Genomic DNA, 15,449 nt, shown 5'->3' on the forward strand with positions numbered 1-15,449 from the left:
GTAAATATGAAGATAAAATTCAGAGCAAATTGGATTCAAAATGCATTCATGTGAACTTCAAAAGCCTTTGGATCAGGTTTTATTTGTCTTAGACTCAGATTTGTACTACAATCATCTGACTAAATACAGTTGTTTACGATGCAGAGGCCACATCACAGCTTCTCAGACTCTTGCAGGTTAATATAGCAGCTAAGGCACTTTTCACCTTATCCTTACGTAGAAGTCTAGGACAGTGGCTGTATCACACTCAACATCTTTTTGTCTTCTTTGACTCTTAAGGGAGTCTAGAAAGTCAATGGCAGTCATAGGAGTTCTGATTGTATACAAGGAAAATCCAAATTACAGTGCCTCAAATTTAATCTTAGGCCACTTTTACTGGAAAGGTCATGCCTGCCATTTCCCAGCTGATGCAAATTGCCACACCTCTCCATTTTCTGTAAGTAAAACATAGGATAGAAGTTGTTCTGGCTTTGTCATTTACATCCTTTTGGATTCTTCACCACAATACTATCAAGTCAGTCCTCCAAAATGTTTTTGACCCTGCTGAAGTCCTGTGCAAATTCATTGACAAACTGGAGCTTACTTAAAGCTAAATACAAGCACAACAGGAATTATTAATAATCTGACTTTCAGGGATCTGAAAATTTTTCAGAGATCACATGAGCTCAATCTGACTAATATCCTTTTCTTAGTTGGACCTGACTTTATTTCTTCCCACTGTTTAGTTTTCATTTCTTCTCCTCCAGTCTCAAGTCTCAGATTCCACTCTACACTGCTTATTCCAGTGTGATCACCTTGACTTAACCCCACTCCAGATCTAACTCTTCTTCTGTTCTAGATCAAATGGCTGCTTCTTTATTTATACAGCATGGGTCCGGCAGAACTGGTGTTCAGGACCCAGCAAAGACCCTTTTTGATGCCTGTCCTCAGGTTAATCCACAGTCACTTAGAGCTACAAGTCCTGTTTCATTCCAGTTCACAGCTGAAAGCATGCAACAAAATCCAGATCTTTGGTGAATTACACCACAAAGCAAGTCTCCGCTAGGTGTGTTGCAACCGTGATTCTCCCAAGAAAAATTTTTAAAAATTTAAGACTCTTGCCTCCACAATTGTAACACCTTGCTAAATCCAATACTTGTGGTCCAAGAACTGGTGATAGAGTTCCTCAACAGGGACAAAACAAAATAAGACGTCACCCTGAACAACTCGGGCTGAAAGTTTTCAGTAAGATCTACAACAAACATATCAATTATCAAAATAACTCTCAGTGATAAAACCGCCCAAAAAATCACATGGAAAGGTAAGTTAGAGGAATAAAATAGTGAGGTTAAGTATTCAAAACCCAGAAATTGTCACAACTGATTTTGCTTGCATAATCTTATTGGTGGATTCTGCATGCCTACGTCTCTGCCAGTGACATATCAAAAGTCTCAGGGTCAGGAAGAGAAAACAGTATTCCAGTCCTGCACCTCAGATGCTAGAGAAACTCCTTTCACACACTCTCACTCCAATCCCCTTCACTGTCTGTCCTACAAAATGAGATCTTACGACATGCAAAGGTTACGTTCCAGTACCTAAAAACTGTGATAATGTAATTTTTAAAAAAAGAGCCAAATTAATGATGGAATTCCTGTATACACACCTACAAATCCCTGCTAACCTCTAAGAAATGTATTGACATTTTGGTCATTCATGCTAACATTACCTTAGGATTGAAACAGGTGTAATGAGAGACCACTTACCCTCCAAGACACTGGTAATTATGCTGACTGCACTTGCTGCCCTTTGTCTCTGAAGTGCCTCGTTAAAATACTCCACTGACAGATGAGGAGGCAAATGCGTCAAGCTGCTCTCATCATTTATAGCTGACTGCTTAAAGAAGTAAACGTGATTAGGGGGATACCACAGGAATAAAATGAAGTAGAATGTGATGAGGGGTAACAATGAAAGTTAGTAAGAACAATGATATGCAGCCAAATAGATGTACCTTTTTACAAGTTGTAATAGATGTTGAGAATGAAGGTCTTACTGTTCCATAATAATGCTGCAGTAAATGGTTCTTGCAAGCATGTAATAGCAAAAGGGCAAGCACAAACCTTGGAAATAAGTGTATGAGGGGAAATAGGCCTAGGAAATATTCCAGAGACTAATAGGAAAGGAAAGAGATGAGGGATAAACTGGTAGCAAAGCATCTCTACCCACTTGGGAAACTTACAGAAAAAGCTTCTTCATGATGCTAAAGGTGCTATGAAGGAGGAAGAAATTACAAGTACTGCTGAAAATGACCCTCCTGGACAGGGTTAAAAAGGGATAGAAAGACTCTTTGGTGACTTTTAATTCTAGCGCTAGGAACCTTCAAAACTATGTTAGTAAAAATTGTGAATAGCAGAAAAATAGGGTTTATGACAGGAATGCTGAAGTCTAGTTTTCAGGAACTCATCAGAGTATTAAAAAAAAATTTCTACTGACAACTTATGAACTCCCCACACCATTATGCATCATTTCTTGTCACTGTTTGCCATTACACTGAAACTCTTAAGACAAGAAAAACCTGCCACTTATAGAGAAATCGTAAGATGAAGTATGTATTTAAAATAATATCTTTTTCTTACCAGATCTCGCTTTCCCAGGTCTTCCATTACTGGTGGAAGCAGTACTCCTTCAGAAGACACTGGATCTAGACTGTGCACCCTGTTGCTTCCTCCTCCCATCACTGAAATCACACCATTGCAGTTATCCACATTAGCCCACTTGCTGCTCTGCACACAGTTTGGGGTAGCAGGATGAGAGCTGTGGCTCATTTGACTTTGCATGCTGGAGCGTCTTCCCATCTGGGTGACCGACAGTGACTGACACTGGATTTCATGTTCCCCAGCACTGAGGGTTTCCTCATCACCGAAATTGGTTCTGGAATCAACTTCTAAAGCAGGTATTTGGGAACTGAAAACACTCCCATAACTAAGTCTGTGTTTCGCCTGATTTGCGTTGGGACCATACACCAGGCCAAGGAAAGACTAAAAGTTCAGGAAAAGGAATAAAGAGAGAATGGCATAATATCACAGAGCAAATTTTGACAAGAAATAAATGTTTAGAGTTTCATAACATTTCCTATCAACTATTGCAAGTCCAAAACTCATATTTGATTTAGATTTTTCAGGAAGGATTATGCTTAGATTTTAAAAGGCAGATAATAAGATCCCATCAACTGTAGCATCTATTTTTGTGATAAGCTTTATATTTATATCTTAAGTAAGAAATTTTTATCAGAGAATGATGCACAAAAGTTAAATTCTGGTAGTCACTCACTTTTTTCTATTTCTCAATGTTATAGAAAATGTATTTTAACTGTTATAACTTTCCTTCCTTTCTTCATTTATATTTCCTTTTCAAATTAATTTTTACATATAATTCTTCCTTATCCCAAAAGTTTATTTTAAAGACTTAAGAGTGATCAGTGTTTGTAATGGGAATTGGTTTGTGCTTTCAAACAATTTATTTTAGTATTAAAACTGGGAAAGCTGTAACGATCTCAGATTCAGACAATAGATTACCAACTTTCGTTGACTGTCTGTGGACTGTGACTTGGGAAATTGTTCTTCTTCATTATCTTCTATCCCCAAGGACTTATTTCTCTTTTTCCTATTGCTTCTTTCTTTGATTTCTTTGGTAGACAGAGAAGAGGCTTCAAAGGAGCTAATTGACAGGATATCAATTCCTTTAATAGCCAATGACTGAAATAAAAAAAAAAAAAACCATGGATGATATTTTTGTTGGGTACTTTGAATATAAGGAGAAAGAAAACACCTCTGTGCTCTATATTATTTCCTCTTAACAATTTGTGTTTCACAAAACTCGTTAAAAATCTTCCAATATGTGATAACACTAAAAGAAAGAGGAGAGAATTTCCCCAACATATGGAGTGCTGAACAATTTGCTATTTGCAGTATGTTACATGGTCGTGTGTATTGGGCCTGCCAGGGGCAAAATAATCACATTATAACTCCTATTCCTCCATATGGCAGATTTGCTTACAATAAAAATACACAGTTTGAAAATAATGCTGTAGAATATATCCTTTTCCCCAAATAAATACTTAAACAGTATTAAAATTCTGTCTTTTCACTGGGGATCCTTGGGATTGTATTCACACTGTAGCTGACTTTCCATCCCATACTGCATTTAGGACAATGTTTTCAAAACAGGGGATTATTTTGTTCCAGAATTTTCTAAGCCATTTAAGTTACCAAGAGACTTTTCATTCAACTATAGTATGTTTTGGCTCAGGTGTTCATGCAGTTGATCAACAGAATTACTGTATATTTCTCCGCTCAGCAGCCCACAATAATGAAATAGAAGAAAAATTAAAAGGCAACTACATTTTATTTTGGAAGCTGCTCCTGTAGCTCTAGGAATGGAATTGCTACTTTCAGTAAGTTGTCACTTGCTCCTTCTCCCATGAGTGACTACTATATACAGCTGTACGCAAGGAGTGAAATCTTTTCTTATGTGACTGACAACAGAACACTGAGACTAATGCTTGCAAGGGAATAATTTACGTACCTCCTGCTCCTTCTGTAATAATTCCATGGCTTCCCAAAATTTTCTTTCCTTTGCCTCTGTTTCAGCAATGGTGGCCTTGTTCTGGTCTTCATATGCCATCGTTACTACAGCCAGAATCAAGTTGACTAGATAAAATGAGCCCAGAAAGATGACCAGCATGAAGAAGAGTATATACACCTTCCCAGAAGCTCTGAGGGTCTGTAAGCAACAGATCCAAGCGATAGAAATTACCATAAAATGTACCAAATAAGCTTTCAATGTGTCTCTGAAATTCTTTAGAAGCACTCACCTTCCTAGACACAATGGTTTAGGAAGCTTAAATGGGAATACAGCTTCCTTGGCCTTTCTTCCCTCTCTTTCTCACTCATACCGTTGCCTGTGAATGACTGATCATATAACCCATGAGGACAACTGAGGATGCATTATATTTTTGAAGGATAATATAGGACCCTCTTAGGACTTTTTTTTAAGTCCCTAAGTCAGCAGGGTGATAGGACTGTTGCTGGGAAGCACTTCAGCATCCCTTTTCTAGGAGTCACAGCTTGCGGGAAGGAAGAAGGGATGATGTGGGCTTGATGACTTGCAGCTAATGCTTTTATTTGAGGTTTCTTGTCCTCTCTACACATTTTCTGCTTCAGCTATTGCTCTCACTGGAAGACCAGTTCTGAATTATGCGTAAAGCTGGTACCTGTTGGTACAGACGTTCCCAGTAGTCCTGGGTCATCAGACGGAATAAGGAAAGAAAAGCCCAGCCAAATGTATCAAAACTAGTGAAATCGTAATCAGGATTTGGCCCAAGTTGCAAGCATACGTAGTCTGGAGGACAGGTCCTAGAAGTAATAATAAAAAGTGGAGCTCTTTTAACTGTGCAGATTTCAAGGATAAACTTCAGCTTATGTGAGAATTCTAATTACTATTCAGCTCTGTGTTTCATTAGATTGCAAACCAATTTTCTATGCCAGGTAGCATTGGCTGGAAAGTGGGATGAGAAAAGCAGCGCCCACAACATAGTAACAAAGGAAGACGATGAGCTGAAGTAGACTACCAGCCCAGGACAACTTCCTCACCACCAATCCTCCTCCCCTGTCCTTCACTACAAAGCAGCCACACCTCCCTCCTTGCCCAAACCTGCCCTCCAAAATCCATGTTTTGTTGTTCCAATTTAACACTCATGAGCCTACACAGATAGGAGCATGTCTGTCCTGTGATTCATCTGAGATCTTTCATGTTTTCAGTTCTCTCGTACATCCATGGGGAAGAGAAAGACAGCACTTCTGGAAAGGCTCAATAGGCCAACTGCAGGTTCATGCTTCATTCCCTACAAGTATTAAATTATCTGACTGTTTACTATATTTTGTTGTCTGTGTTCCTGTTTATGTATTCAAGGAAAGCTTGGAATTTCTGCTTTTGTCTCATATGACTGAGCGAATATAGAAGCACCAAGGCAGAGAAAACTTCCAAAGAAGAACTATTAAGTGCACTTACCCAGCACCAGGACCACACAGCAAAATATCTGAGGTCCCACTTTTCCTAGCGAAGTATGCTATAAAAAAGGGGAAAAAAATTAAAACCAAATAACTTCTAGCCTGAATCCTCTATCCTTTAATATGAGTAGTGATGAGTAATCAGTGACCTGTAAGTGTATGTGCATACACATATACAGGTTTCCCATGCTCACAGTAACTGCATCAGATTGCAAGATGTCCTGTCCTCATTTATAAACATACATATGTGTATGCAGAAATTTCAGAGTGAAGACAGTCCTTAAAACAGAATTTTTAAAAATATTATTGCTTTGGCCACATCTGCATAAAGGAAGTGAAGAATTGGAGAGCACAGGTTCAAGCACAGTCCCTGGTTTGGTAATCGTTAGCACAAACTCTGGCACAGTTTTGACTTGTAGTAATCAGCCCTCTCCAGGGCAGCATACAAACATCTTTTGGGGTAGCATAGACCAGTTCTGTTTCCAACGAGCAATAAAAAGCAAAACCCTATTTTGAGGAGGAAGAAAAAGTATTTGACTGTGTGGATATACACCATGCCATGTCACTGCTCTGCTGAGCCAAACAGCAGATCCTAACCCTGCTTAGTAGAGAAATATGGATTTGTCCATTAGGATGCTGGAGCTGTGCCCTTTTTGACCTCTTCCCCTATTTCTCTTAACATGAGTTACTCTGATGCCTGAGCTAGCAGCAGACTTGAAAATAATAGCTTTAGTGCTAAGAGCTAATTAGTTCCATTAAGATGTGGGTTCATTATCCCAGATGAAAGGGACGTCTCATCCTGGTGCTTCTCTAACCTCAGCTGTGCTCATCAGGGAAGTCAGCATGATTCAAGGCCAGAAGGAATCTTTAGTATCAGCTGTATCATACCATGTAAATACACCATAAAGGAATGTGTCACTATCTGGGCTACTTTCCACCCAAATTTTGTTCAGTTCTGCTCCTGCCAACTGCCAAAAGGTTTTTTTAAGAAGATTTAGTGACTAAGCTTCAGAGAATTATAATAACATGTAGTTCTCAATGTTGGAGATGGGAATTTCCCACAAAAGCATCCAATAAAAAATATACAAAAAATCATTTACTAGAAAACTGGGCTTATAGTGCTGTAAATCCTAAATCCTATAGGAAAGTCATCTAACTTTCTTTAAACCTGTCTGGACCCTCCTATTGCTTTGCCCAACATTGCAAATCACCCTGCACACAAGATGTATGGCATAGGATGTGAACAAGACAAAGCTTGTGAAGCAACACAGATTTTTAATCTCTAGAACCTTATTTTCTCCAGGCCATTGCCTTTATACAGCTGCAATGTTCTGCATTAAAAAAAAAAAAAAAAAAAAAAAAAATTAGATGGTTTTGTTTCCTGTTTCTTCAGCACAGAAAATTAATATTTTTAACCCAATTTTGTCACACCCATGGTCTCTTGTGTGGTGTTCTAGTCACTGCCTGGTTTCTTTTAAAGTTTGCTTTCAATTATGATTTTTACATCATTCTGTATATGTAAATGACTTTGTTCTTATGTGTGGTTTTTTGGTAGGTACAAGAGTTTCTTGCAAAAAGTTTTTTCTCAGAAATCTTTTATACAAAGACTTTGTCCCCCTGGACTATGAAGTTATTAAAGAAATCCTGTCTGAACAAATCTTCCACACAGAGTTTACAAACAGCAATCCTGTGCGGCTTTTTTATGTATTTCAACATTTCCCGTGGGACAATGCTTTTCTTCCTGTATAACCGCTGCTACATCTGAACTCGCGGAGATTTTCTTCAGTGATTAAGCTTTCTTCATGTTTCTGGCATAGACAGTTTACTTTGAGTGTATTTTTTCATGTATATTGAGTCTTTTCCTTTAGACAATGCTTTTCTTTCGACAAGGCTTTTCCTTTCTGAATTGCATCTTACAGCTGCTGTTCCTCTGAGAAAGCTTTGGTGCATTTTCAGATCTCTGCTCTATGCTTCCATCACTAGCCTCAGTCAAGACATATACATGAAAGATGTAAGTTGTATATATCCTATATAAGACATAAAGTAAGATACACATGATGTGAAGAAGAGAGTAACTTCAACTTTTAAACACAACCCTCTGTTTCAAGCTGAATAGTAATTTACTGGGCAGCAAAACAAAGATGTACGGACTCTTCAGCATGTGGTAAAAGGTGAACTTTGGGGAATTACAGCAGAGAATGAGCTAATGCATATTTCAGTTATAGTCATATCATTCTGGGAAACAGAGCTGGATGTTAACGGAAAATTTGGGAGTGCTATTTCTTATAATGAAGGGAAGGGGTGCATTCCTGGATGCCTGCAAGCTGCTGTGGCAATCTGAAGGCCATTATCAGGTAGTTACTCATCAAAATATCAATCATCAAAACATCAATATCATTTACATCAGTGGTTATACATGCATGCATAGGTGTCTGTCCTATCATCTAAAAAAGAATTAAGGAGAAAAATTACCTGTATAATTAGCAAACATTTCATAGGAATCCCATGTTTTGTTAAGAAAATAAAGTATTTTACTAATCTCTGTAGTGTTCCTGATACACTTATATCTTAGATTGCCCTTGAAAAGCTGGAGGCCTATGAGGGCAAAGACACTCAGGCAGAAAACAGTCAGGATCATCACATTGGCAAGTTTCTTAACAGACTGGATTAGTGCCCCTACAATGATCTTGAGCCCTAGGAAGACAATATACAAAGGAAAATGGGATGAAAAACTGAGATTCACACGTCATACTTGATTAGAGTTAAAAAAATGTATAACAACCAAAGTACCAAAATTGCTGGATAATATGTGACAAATATATTTGCAATGCAAGTATACTTTGGATGAGAGTAATTCATATGAGAATAACATTTTTTTTCCTCATTTGATTGACCCTACAATTTTCAGATGTTCTCTTAATCCCTGTAAAATATTTAGGGAAGGGTGAGGAACCAGAGATAGTCTATTTTTTCTTATGTAGAAAGAGTAATATGCATAATTCAATGACATTTCCAACACTGGTAATCTGTGAAGAAACTGGAAACACTGGAAGCAATAATGAATATGATCAAAAAGACCAAAAAGAGAAGACAGAGGCAACGCACTGGTCCTTAATTTATATTTCATCATGAGAAAGAATCCAGTAGCTTTATAACTAAGGGGAAAATAAAAGGAAACAGTTTTCCCAGGGATGATGTAAGATGATTAACAATAAAGTCCGTTCAGTCACCAGAGGTGTTTCTGATGAGCCATAACACATAGACCAGCTAGAAGAACATTCTGTAAAACTGACATTATAAAGTGTTAACAAAATCTTTAAAAGCATAACAAAAATGAATTAAATACAAGATTGCTTCTAATGTTTGATTTATTCTGTCTGGGCCAGGTGAACTGAGACACTACGTGTCTGCAAATTCAGCTGTGTCCACAATCAATGAAAGATACAGAAAAAGAAAAAAGAAAAAAAAAAGACAAAAGCCAACATTTTGATTGGAGCAAAGAATCAGTTGTAGGTAGCAGAAAACATTTAGCAAATAGGGTTTCTTACCTGGGACTACTGAAATGGTTTTTAAAGCTCTCAGAACCCTGAAAGTCCGAAGAACAGACACACTCCCCAAGTTACTAAATGCTCCCACATACCTGTAAAATCAGAATGTGACATGTCAAACAGTTGAACAGAGTAAATGGGGCAATTATTTTACAGTGGTTATTCTTAACTGCCAATCCCTCTGAGCATACTTTAAATATTAGTAAACTACATATCAAGGTTTTGTCTAAAAACTTGTAAAATAGAAACACAATTCTTGATTATTATAAACTTCTTTATGAGGTAGCTAGCTCTTGGCTTGTGCACAGCTGGTTTTGAGTTAGCATCTTAAAATATTATGCATTTAAAATATAAGCAAAGATAACACTCAAAAATATTAATTTCAGGCCAAAATGCTGACTGAACTGGTTTGATCTCCCTTTTGTAGCTGCATCTAACCAGTATAAAAGCTTTCTAATTACTTCAAACTGAAGCTCAAACTAGGATTTTTGGAAAAAAAGAGCCCAAATTTAATCCACTGTCCTGGTGTCTATACATGTTGCTCTATTTTCAAACTTACACTTTCATTCACAGGATCAGTATGGCTGCATTTGTCAGCTCAGCTATTACATATCATTGTCTGAAATGCATCCGTTCACATACACTCACCACAGAGCATATCTTGCTCTGCACAGCTCTATTCCCTTCCTGAAAGACTAATACATTGTTCTCATATGAATGATAAAACAAGGGGTAAAGTCAATGTTCTAGATAGTTTCAGAAGCAATTAGGACCCACAGGGGTTTTTTTGTACTGCAGACAGCCTTTTGCACCACAGCAACAAGAACTTCAAATACAGAGTGTGAGCGCAGGTGATCCATATTTTATATGTTCCCACTTACGCCATAACAATAACACTGAAATCCAACCAGTTCCAGGGATCTCGAAGGAAAGTGAATTCATTTAGACAGAATCCTCTTGCCAATATTTTTATCAATGATTCAAAAGTGTAAATGCCAGTGAAAGTAAATCTAAGGAAGGGAGAAAAGTGCCAAAGGAAAACAGCAATATTAGCAATCAACAGAAGAGACACAGTCAGACTATTTACTGTCTAGGCCAAAAAAACAAGCCAATTCTGCACAGAAGTAATGGAAAGACTGCTGTTGATTTCAGTATATTCTATCAGTATCTGATTCATACGGAGTTTGAGACAGTAGTTGACTGCAGTCTGGACACGGCTATTAATGTGTACGCCTCTGACATGGTTTTCTGGCATTCAGCAATTTTTTCCAAATTTTTTCATGTGAGTTCACGTAATTTGAGAAACACAAAACTCCTAGCTACTTGCTAAAATAAAGATCAAAATTTGTATCTTCCTCAGGTTTCAAGTGGCCAACTGAACATGTGATATAGTGTGTATTATTTACTTTGGGAATGTAGCATCCATTTCTGGGCAGAATGTTTAAAACACTTAGAGAAATAAAAAAAGTACCGGATTTTCAATTAAGATGGCAATTATTCTTATTAATGGAAAATTATCAGTAAAAGCTCTTCTGGACTTACTGAGTGCACTTATCATTTCAACAAGGCAGTGATCTCCCCACAGAATTCAAAAGGCATTCATTTGGTAGTCAGAAAATGCACTAAGAAATTATGTGGATATAGTGCTTCCTTTTTCATTTGGGAAGAAGTATTCTGAAATTATTATTGAAATGCATTTGAATGGTAGTCTTGATGGCAACGCAGATACAACTCTTATCTAACCTTTAACGCTCTCATAGGTAGAGAAGTAACTCAACTTCTTCTGAAGAAATGTATATTAATACCATGCAGAGTCCTGTTTCTACTTGCATGAGGATTCGCCATTCCCAAAGGTTTCAGTGTCATGTAATATGGATGTCCTGGTTTGGCTGGGCTAGAGTTAATTTTCTTCCTAGTAGCTGATACAGTGCTGTGCGGTGGATTTAGTGTGGGAATAATGCTGATAACACACTGATGTTGCTAAGCAGCACTTATCCTAAGTAAAGGACTTTTCAGCTCCCTGTGCTCTGCCAGCGAGCAGGTGCACAAGAAGCTGGGAGGGAGCATGGCCAGGACAGCCAAAGGGATATTTTATACCATGGGACATCATGCTTGGTACAAAAACTGGGGTGACTTGTCTGGGGTGGTGCCGATCACTGCTTGGGGACTGGTTGGGCAGAATCAGTCAGCAGGTGGTGAGCAATTGCATTGTGCATCACTTATCTTTCTTGGGTTTTATTTCTCTCTCTTTTTGTTATATTCCTTTAATTACAATTATTATTGTTGTTATTACTATTATTATACTTATTTTAATTTCAATTATTAAACTCTTCTTATGTCAATCCACAAGTTTTACTTTTTTTCTGATTCTCCTCCCCATCCTACTGGGAGCGGGGAGGAGTGAGCAAGCGGCTGCTTGGTGCTTAGTTGACCGCTGGGGTCAAACCACAAAACATAAGATAGTAAGAAACAATTTTAGGCCTGTTTTTAAAACTAAGTATTTTGGAATCTTTTCCTTTGCATTAGAATTATCAGGGTTTGTATTCTAACATTTTTATGCCAAACTGAAAAACTGACAGCTGAAATATTCTTTAAAAAAAAATTATAAACATGGGATTATCTATTTTAAGTGTGACTACAAAGCACGGATTTATTGTGATTTAACACTGCAAGTGTTGGCAACACTGAAGATAAGAGCTTTACTTTCTAACAGCGTCCTGCAGCCCAGGAGCTTCTGACAGAACATTTTATTGGAGAAAAACTCAGCTTTTCAATATTATTAGAAAGAATTTTAGAAGACAGCAGTTCTTGATGTGTTTCTTCAGCATCAGCAACAATGAGAAATGTGTCTGGATAAAGAACAAATAATTACTAAATAACTTCAGAAAGCGGGATAACAAACTGGAGCAGTAGGACAGCAGAACTTAATCTCCACTTACTCTCTCCTATAACACCACAATTATTGTAGATATTGAGTTTAAAGACAAAAATAGACCCTCAAAACAAAATGACAAATTCCTAACACAAGCAACTTTCCTTCTAAATCCCCCATAAATTATCTTGAGTGAAGGCAGCAAGATAAATCTCAATAATTCAATATAACTACAGAATTAAAGACTGCACATACCCACAGATACTTACTCAACATACTTGTTCCATGAAGGTGATGGAGAAGTCTTAGAGGACTCACTCAGAGCCATGAATACACAATTAGTTATAATAGTGCAAATGATAAACAAAGTAAATAATGTAAGTCACAGGAGTGAAGGCAAAGAATATGACATAGATTCAGAAATGTAACCAGATATTTTATCAGTCATAGATATAGTATCTGGTTTTGAGCAACAGTGTTATTGTTCCAGTCTCATTCCCCAGTGCCAAACTGGAGCAATATGCTAGTGATTTGTGTCCCCTAATTTGATTTATGAGGTTAGATCTATATTACCTTTATATTCCAAAGACATTCCCTGCAACAGCATCTCTGGAAATCTTCACTTTCCTATACCAAAGATACATTATTTTAATCTGATTTCCTAAAGAAACTAAGTTTGCATAATTTTACTTTCTATGTTTTCATATGCATTGCTTGCCTATCGCAGCCTTGTTTTTCTTAAAATTGGCCAATGGTTGATCAGCTTTGGTACATGAGTTGGATTTAATTCCTACAATTTGGGTAAACAGAAGATGAGTAAGATGATAGAAAGCTTATTAGTCTTCTCACTGAGAAAGGCTTCAGCATGAGATATTTATGAGACATCAGGAAATCAACATCAGAGAGCATTCTCAAAACACAAAGCTGTAGAAAATCAGGCTTCAATACCCCTAGTACTCACAAAACAATTTATTTCAAAGTAGCACAAGAGCACCAAGACAGTAATAATTTCTAACGTAATTCGTAATTAGAAGTACTCTAGAGCGAAGAAAAGACTAGATTCATTCAATGCTCGAAAATACAAAAGCACAGGATTATGTAGGGTTTTGTAATCAAAAAGAGCAAATTAAGCCAACAAAAGGATATGAATGTACTAAAATTTTAATTGCTGTTCTTCGGATTGGATGGAAAGGACTGAGGATCCATAAGGCACGTGTAGCAGTAAACCTGAAGATTGTTTTCTGTTTGTTTAGCACTATGAAAATCTTTAAAAAAAAAATAAAGAAACATGAAGTAAAGTTTTCAGAAAGTTGAACAGAGAACATATTTTTGTACTGTATCCTTTTGAATCAGTGATGAGCAAGAGCTTGATTTTAATTTAGTCTGTTTAAATGAGAAAACCCTTTGTAATACTTTGTTATCCTTTCATCATAAACTGATGAAAGAGTTAATATCCATTAACTGTCAAGCTGCAAAAACATCCTCAGCATGAACTAATCTTACTTATGACTATTCTCTTAAAATAAACTGAATCTCTCATTGTGTCAAGATATACAGAGGTGGAAGGAAGAATTGCAGCCTTTATCATTATTTGCTGTTGCTGATTGTGATCCTCTAGCTCTAAGTCTGTAGAAATTGGTTCAGAGTATTAAATATTTCTCAAGCAATAAGCATAAATTCCAATGGATTAGTTCCCATTTTTCTGCTCTTTATTGAAAATTATATTCTTCAATACTAGAATATGGAGTTTGAATAAGCAGGTTTTAAGGATTCATCAACTAATATTTTAACATAATTTTTATACTTAGGTGATCATTTATTGTACACATAAGTGGAGTATAAGCATTGAGATAGGAACACATTGTTTCAAACCATGGAGTTTAAGAAAATTTACAAAATTATTATAATTTCTTGTAGATCAGACGCAAAACCCCCTTTTCTTCCTTTATCCATCCTATCTTTTCTGCTTCCATTCTGATTCAAATGTTAATCAAGTTCATATAATTTAATTCCTATAATTCAAAATTAAGCTTTTTTTAAGAAGATTAGAGCATGTCATTCAGCTGTGCCAACTGCCTGCAATATTATAACCTTGAAAAGGATGATAGTTTTTCCAAAGGGATATAAGCAAAACTGTTTAATGGATCATTCACATAAACACTTTTTAGCAACACAATAAAACAAATTAAAATCCAAGCATCTCGGTTGGCTCTAACCTTACGATCTTTGTAGTACGGGTCGAGATCCTCCAGTGGTTCCCCAATGAGCTCTGGAGGAGGATTTCCATAGAGAGCTGGTAACTTCTGGAAAGCTTTTAGGTCAAGCTGAGGACGTGGTTTCTCCTCAGGTTTCTGGTCTATAGTATTTCTTCGACAATTCCTCTTGGCAGCACTTCTCTTTTCAATAGCAACCAAGGATTCGTAAGTGAACTTACGGAAGTTGTTGGTACCAGGTAGTAAGAAATCGGCCATTTTTCATTCTTCTCTTCTTGCCACTAATTCTGTCCAAATAATAGAAACAAGTAACAAGGAAGTCAAGTAACTCCCAAACAGGTAAGTTAGGAAAATTAAACAACTGGTTGCCCATGCGTGGCTAATAAGGTAAACTTTCTGAGTCATCAACTTCTAAAAAGAAAAAAAAAAAAAATCTTTGATCAATACCTTCTTCGGTAAGATGTCTGTTCAGTATTTTTTTTAACTTATGTGTATTTGAGAGGATGTGGGCAGATGTGGCCAACTGTATGAGTTTCAATAAGGCCAAATGCCGGGTTCTGCACTTGGGCCACAACAACCCCCAGCAGCACTACAGGCTTGGGGAGGAGTGGCTGGAGAGCTGCCAGTCAGAGAGGGACCTGGGGGTGTTGATTGACAGCTGGCTGAACATGAGCCAGCAGTGTGCCCAGGTGGCCAAGAAGGCCAATGGTATCCTGGCTTGTATCAGAAATAGCTTGGCCAGCAGGGACAGGGAAGTGATCTTGCCCCTGTA

At 37.3% G+C, this 15,449-nt stretch overlaps 1 protein-coding gene across 1 annotated transcript in view; it reads right to left on the reverse strand.

The window, feature by feature from the left end:
* LOC141948121 (sodium channel protein type 5 subunit alpha-like) overlaps positions 1-14,935 on the reverse strand; it is a 33,913-nt gene extending 18,978 nt beyond the window's left edge. The window contains exons 1-13 of the mRNA XM_074880589.1: positions 14,681-14,935; positions 13,615-13,729; positions 12,734-12,845; positions 10,474-10,602; positions 9,593-9,684; positions 8,517-8,738; positions 7,131-7,143; positions 6,046-6,090; positions 5,249-5,390; positions 4,561-4,758; positions 3,552-3,731; positions 2,613-3,014; positions 1,743-1,869 (exon numbers count right to left, since the gene is read on the reverse strand). Of these exons, the coding sequence (XP_074736690.1) occupies positions 1,743-1,869; positions 2,613-3,014; positions 3,552-3,731; positions 4,561-4,758; positions 5,249-5,390; positions 6,046-6,090; positions 7,131-7,143; positions 8,517-8,738; positions 9,593-9,684; positions 10,474-10,602; positions 12,734-12,845; positions 13,615-13,729; positions 14,681-14,935 (2,032 nt within the window). The remainder of the gene's footprint in view (positions 1-1,742; positions 1,870-2,612; positions 3,015-3,551; positions 3,732-4,560; positions 4,759-5,248; positions 5,391-6,045; positions 6,091-7,130; positions 7,144-8,516; positions 8,739-9,592; positions 9,685-10,473; positions 10,603-12,733; positions 12,846-13,614; positions 13,730-14,680) is intronic.
* Between the last annotated feature and the right edge of the window lie 514 nt (positions 14,936-15,449).

The sequence above is a fragment of the Strix uralensis genome, chromosome 1 (assembly GCF_047716275.1).
Source record: "Strix uralensis isolate ZFMK-TIS-50842 chromosome 1, bStrUra1, whole genome shotgun sequence".
In the NCBI taxonomy this organism is placed as follows: domain Eukaryota; kingdom Metazoa; phylum Chordata; class Aves; order Strigiformes; family Strigidae; genus Strix; species Strix uralensis.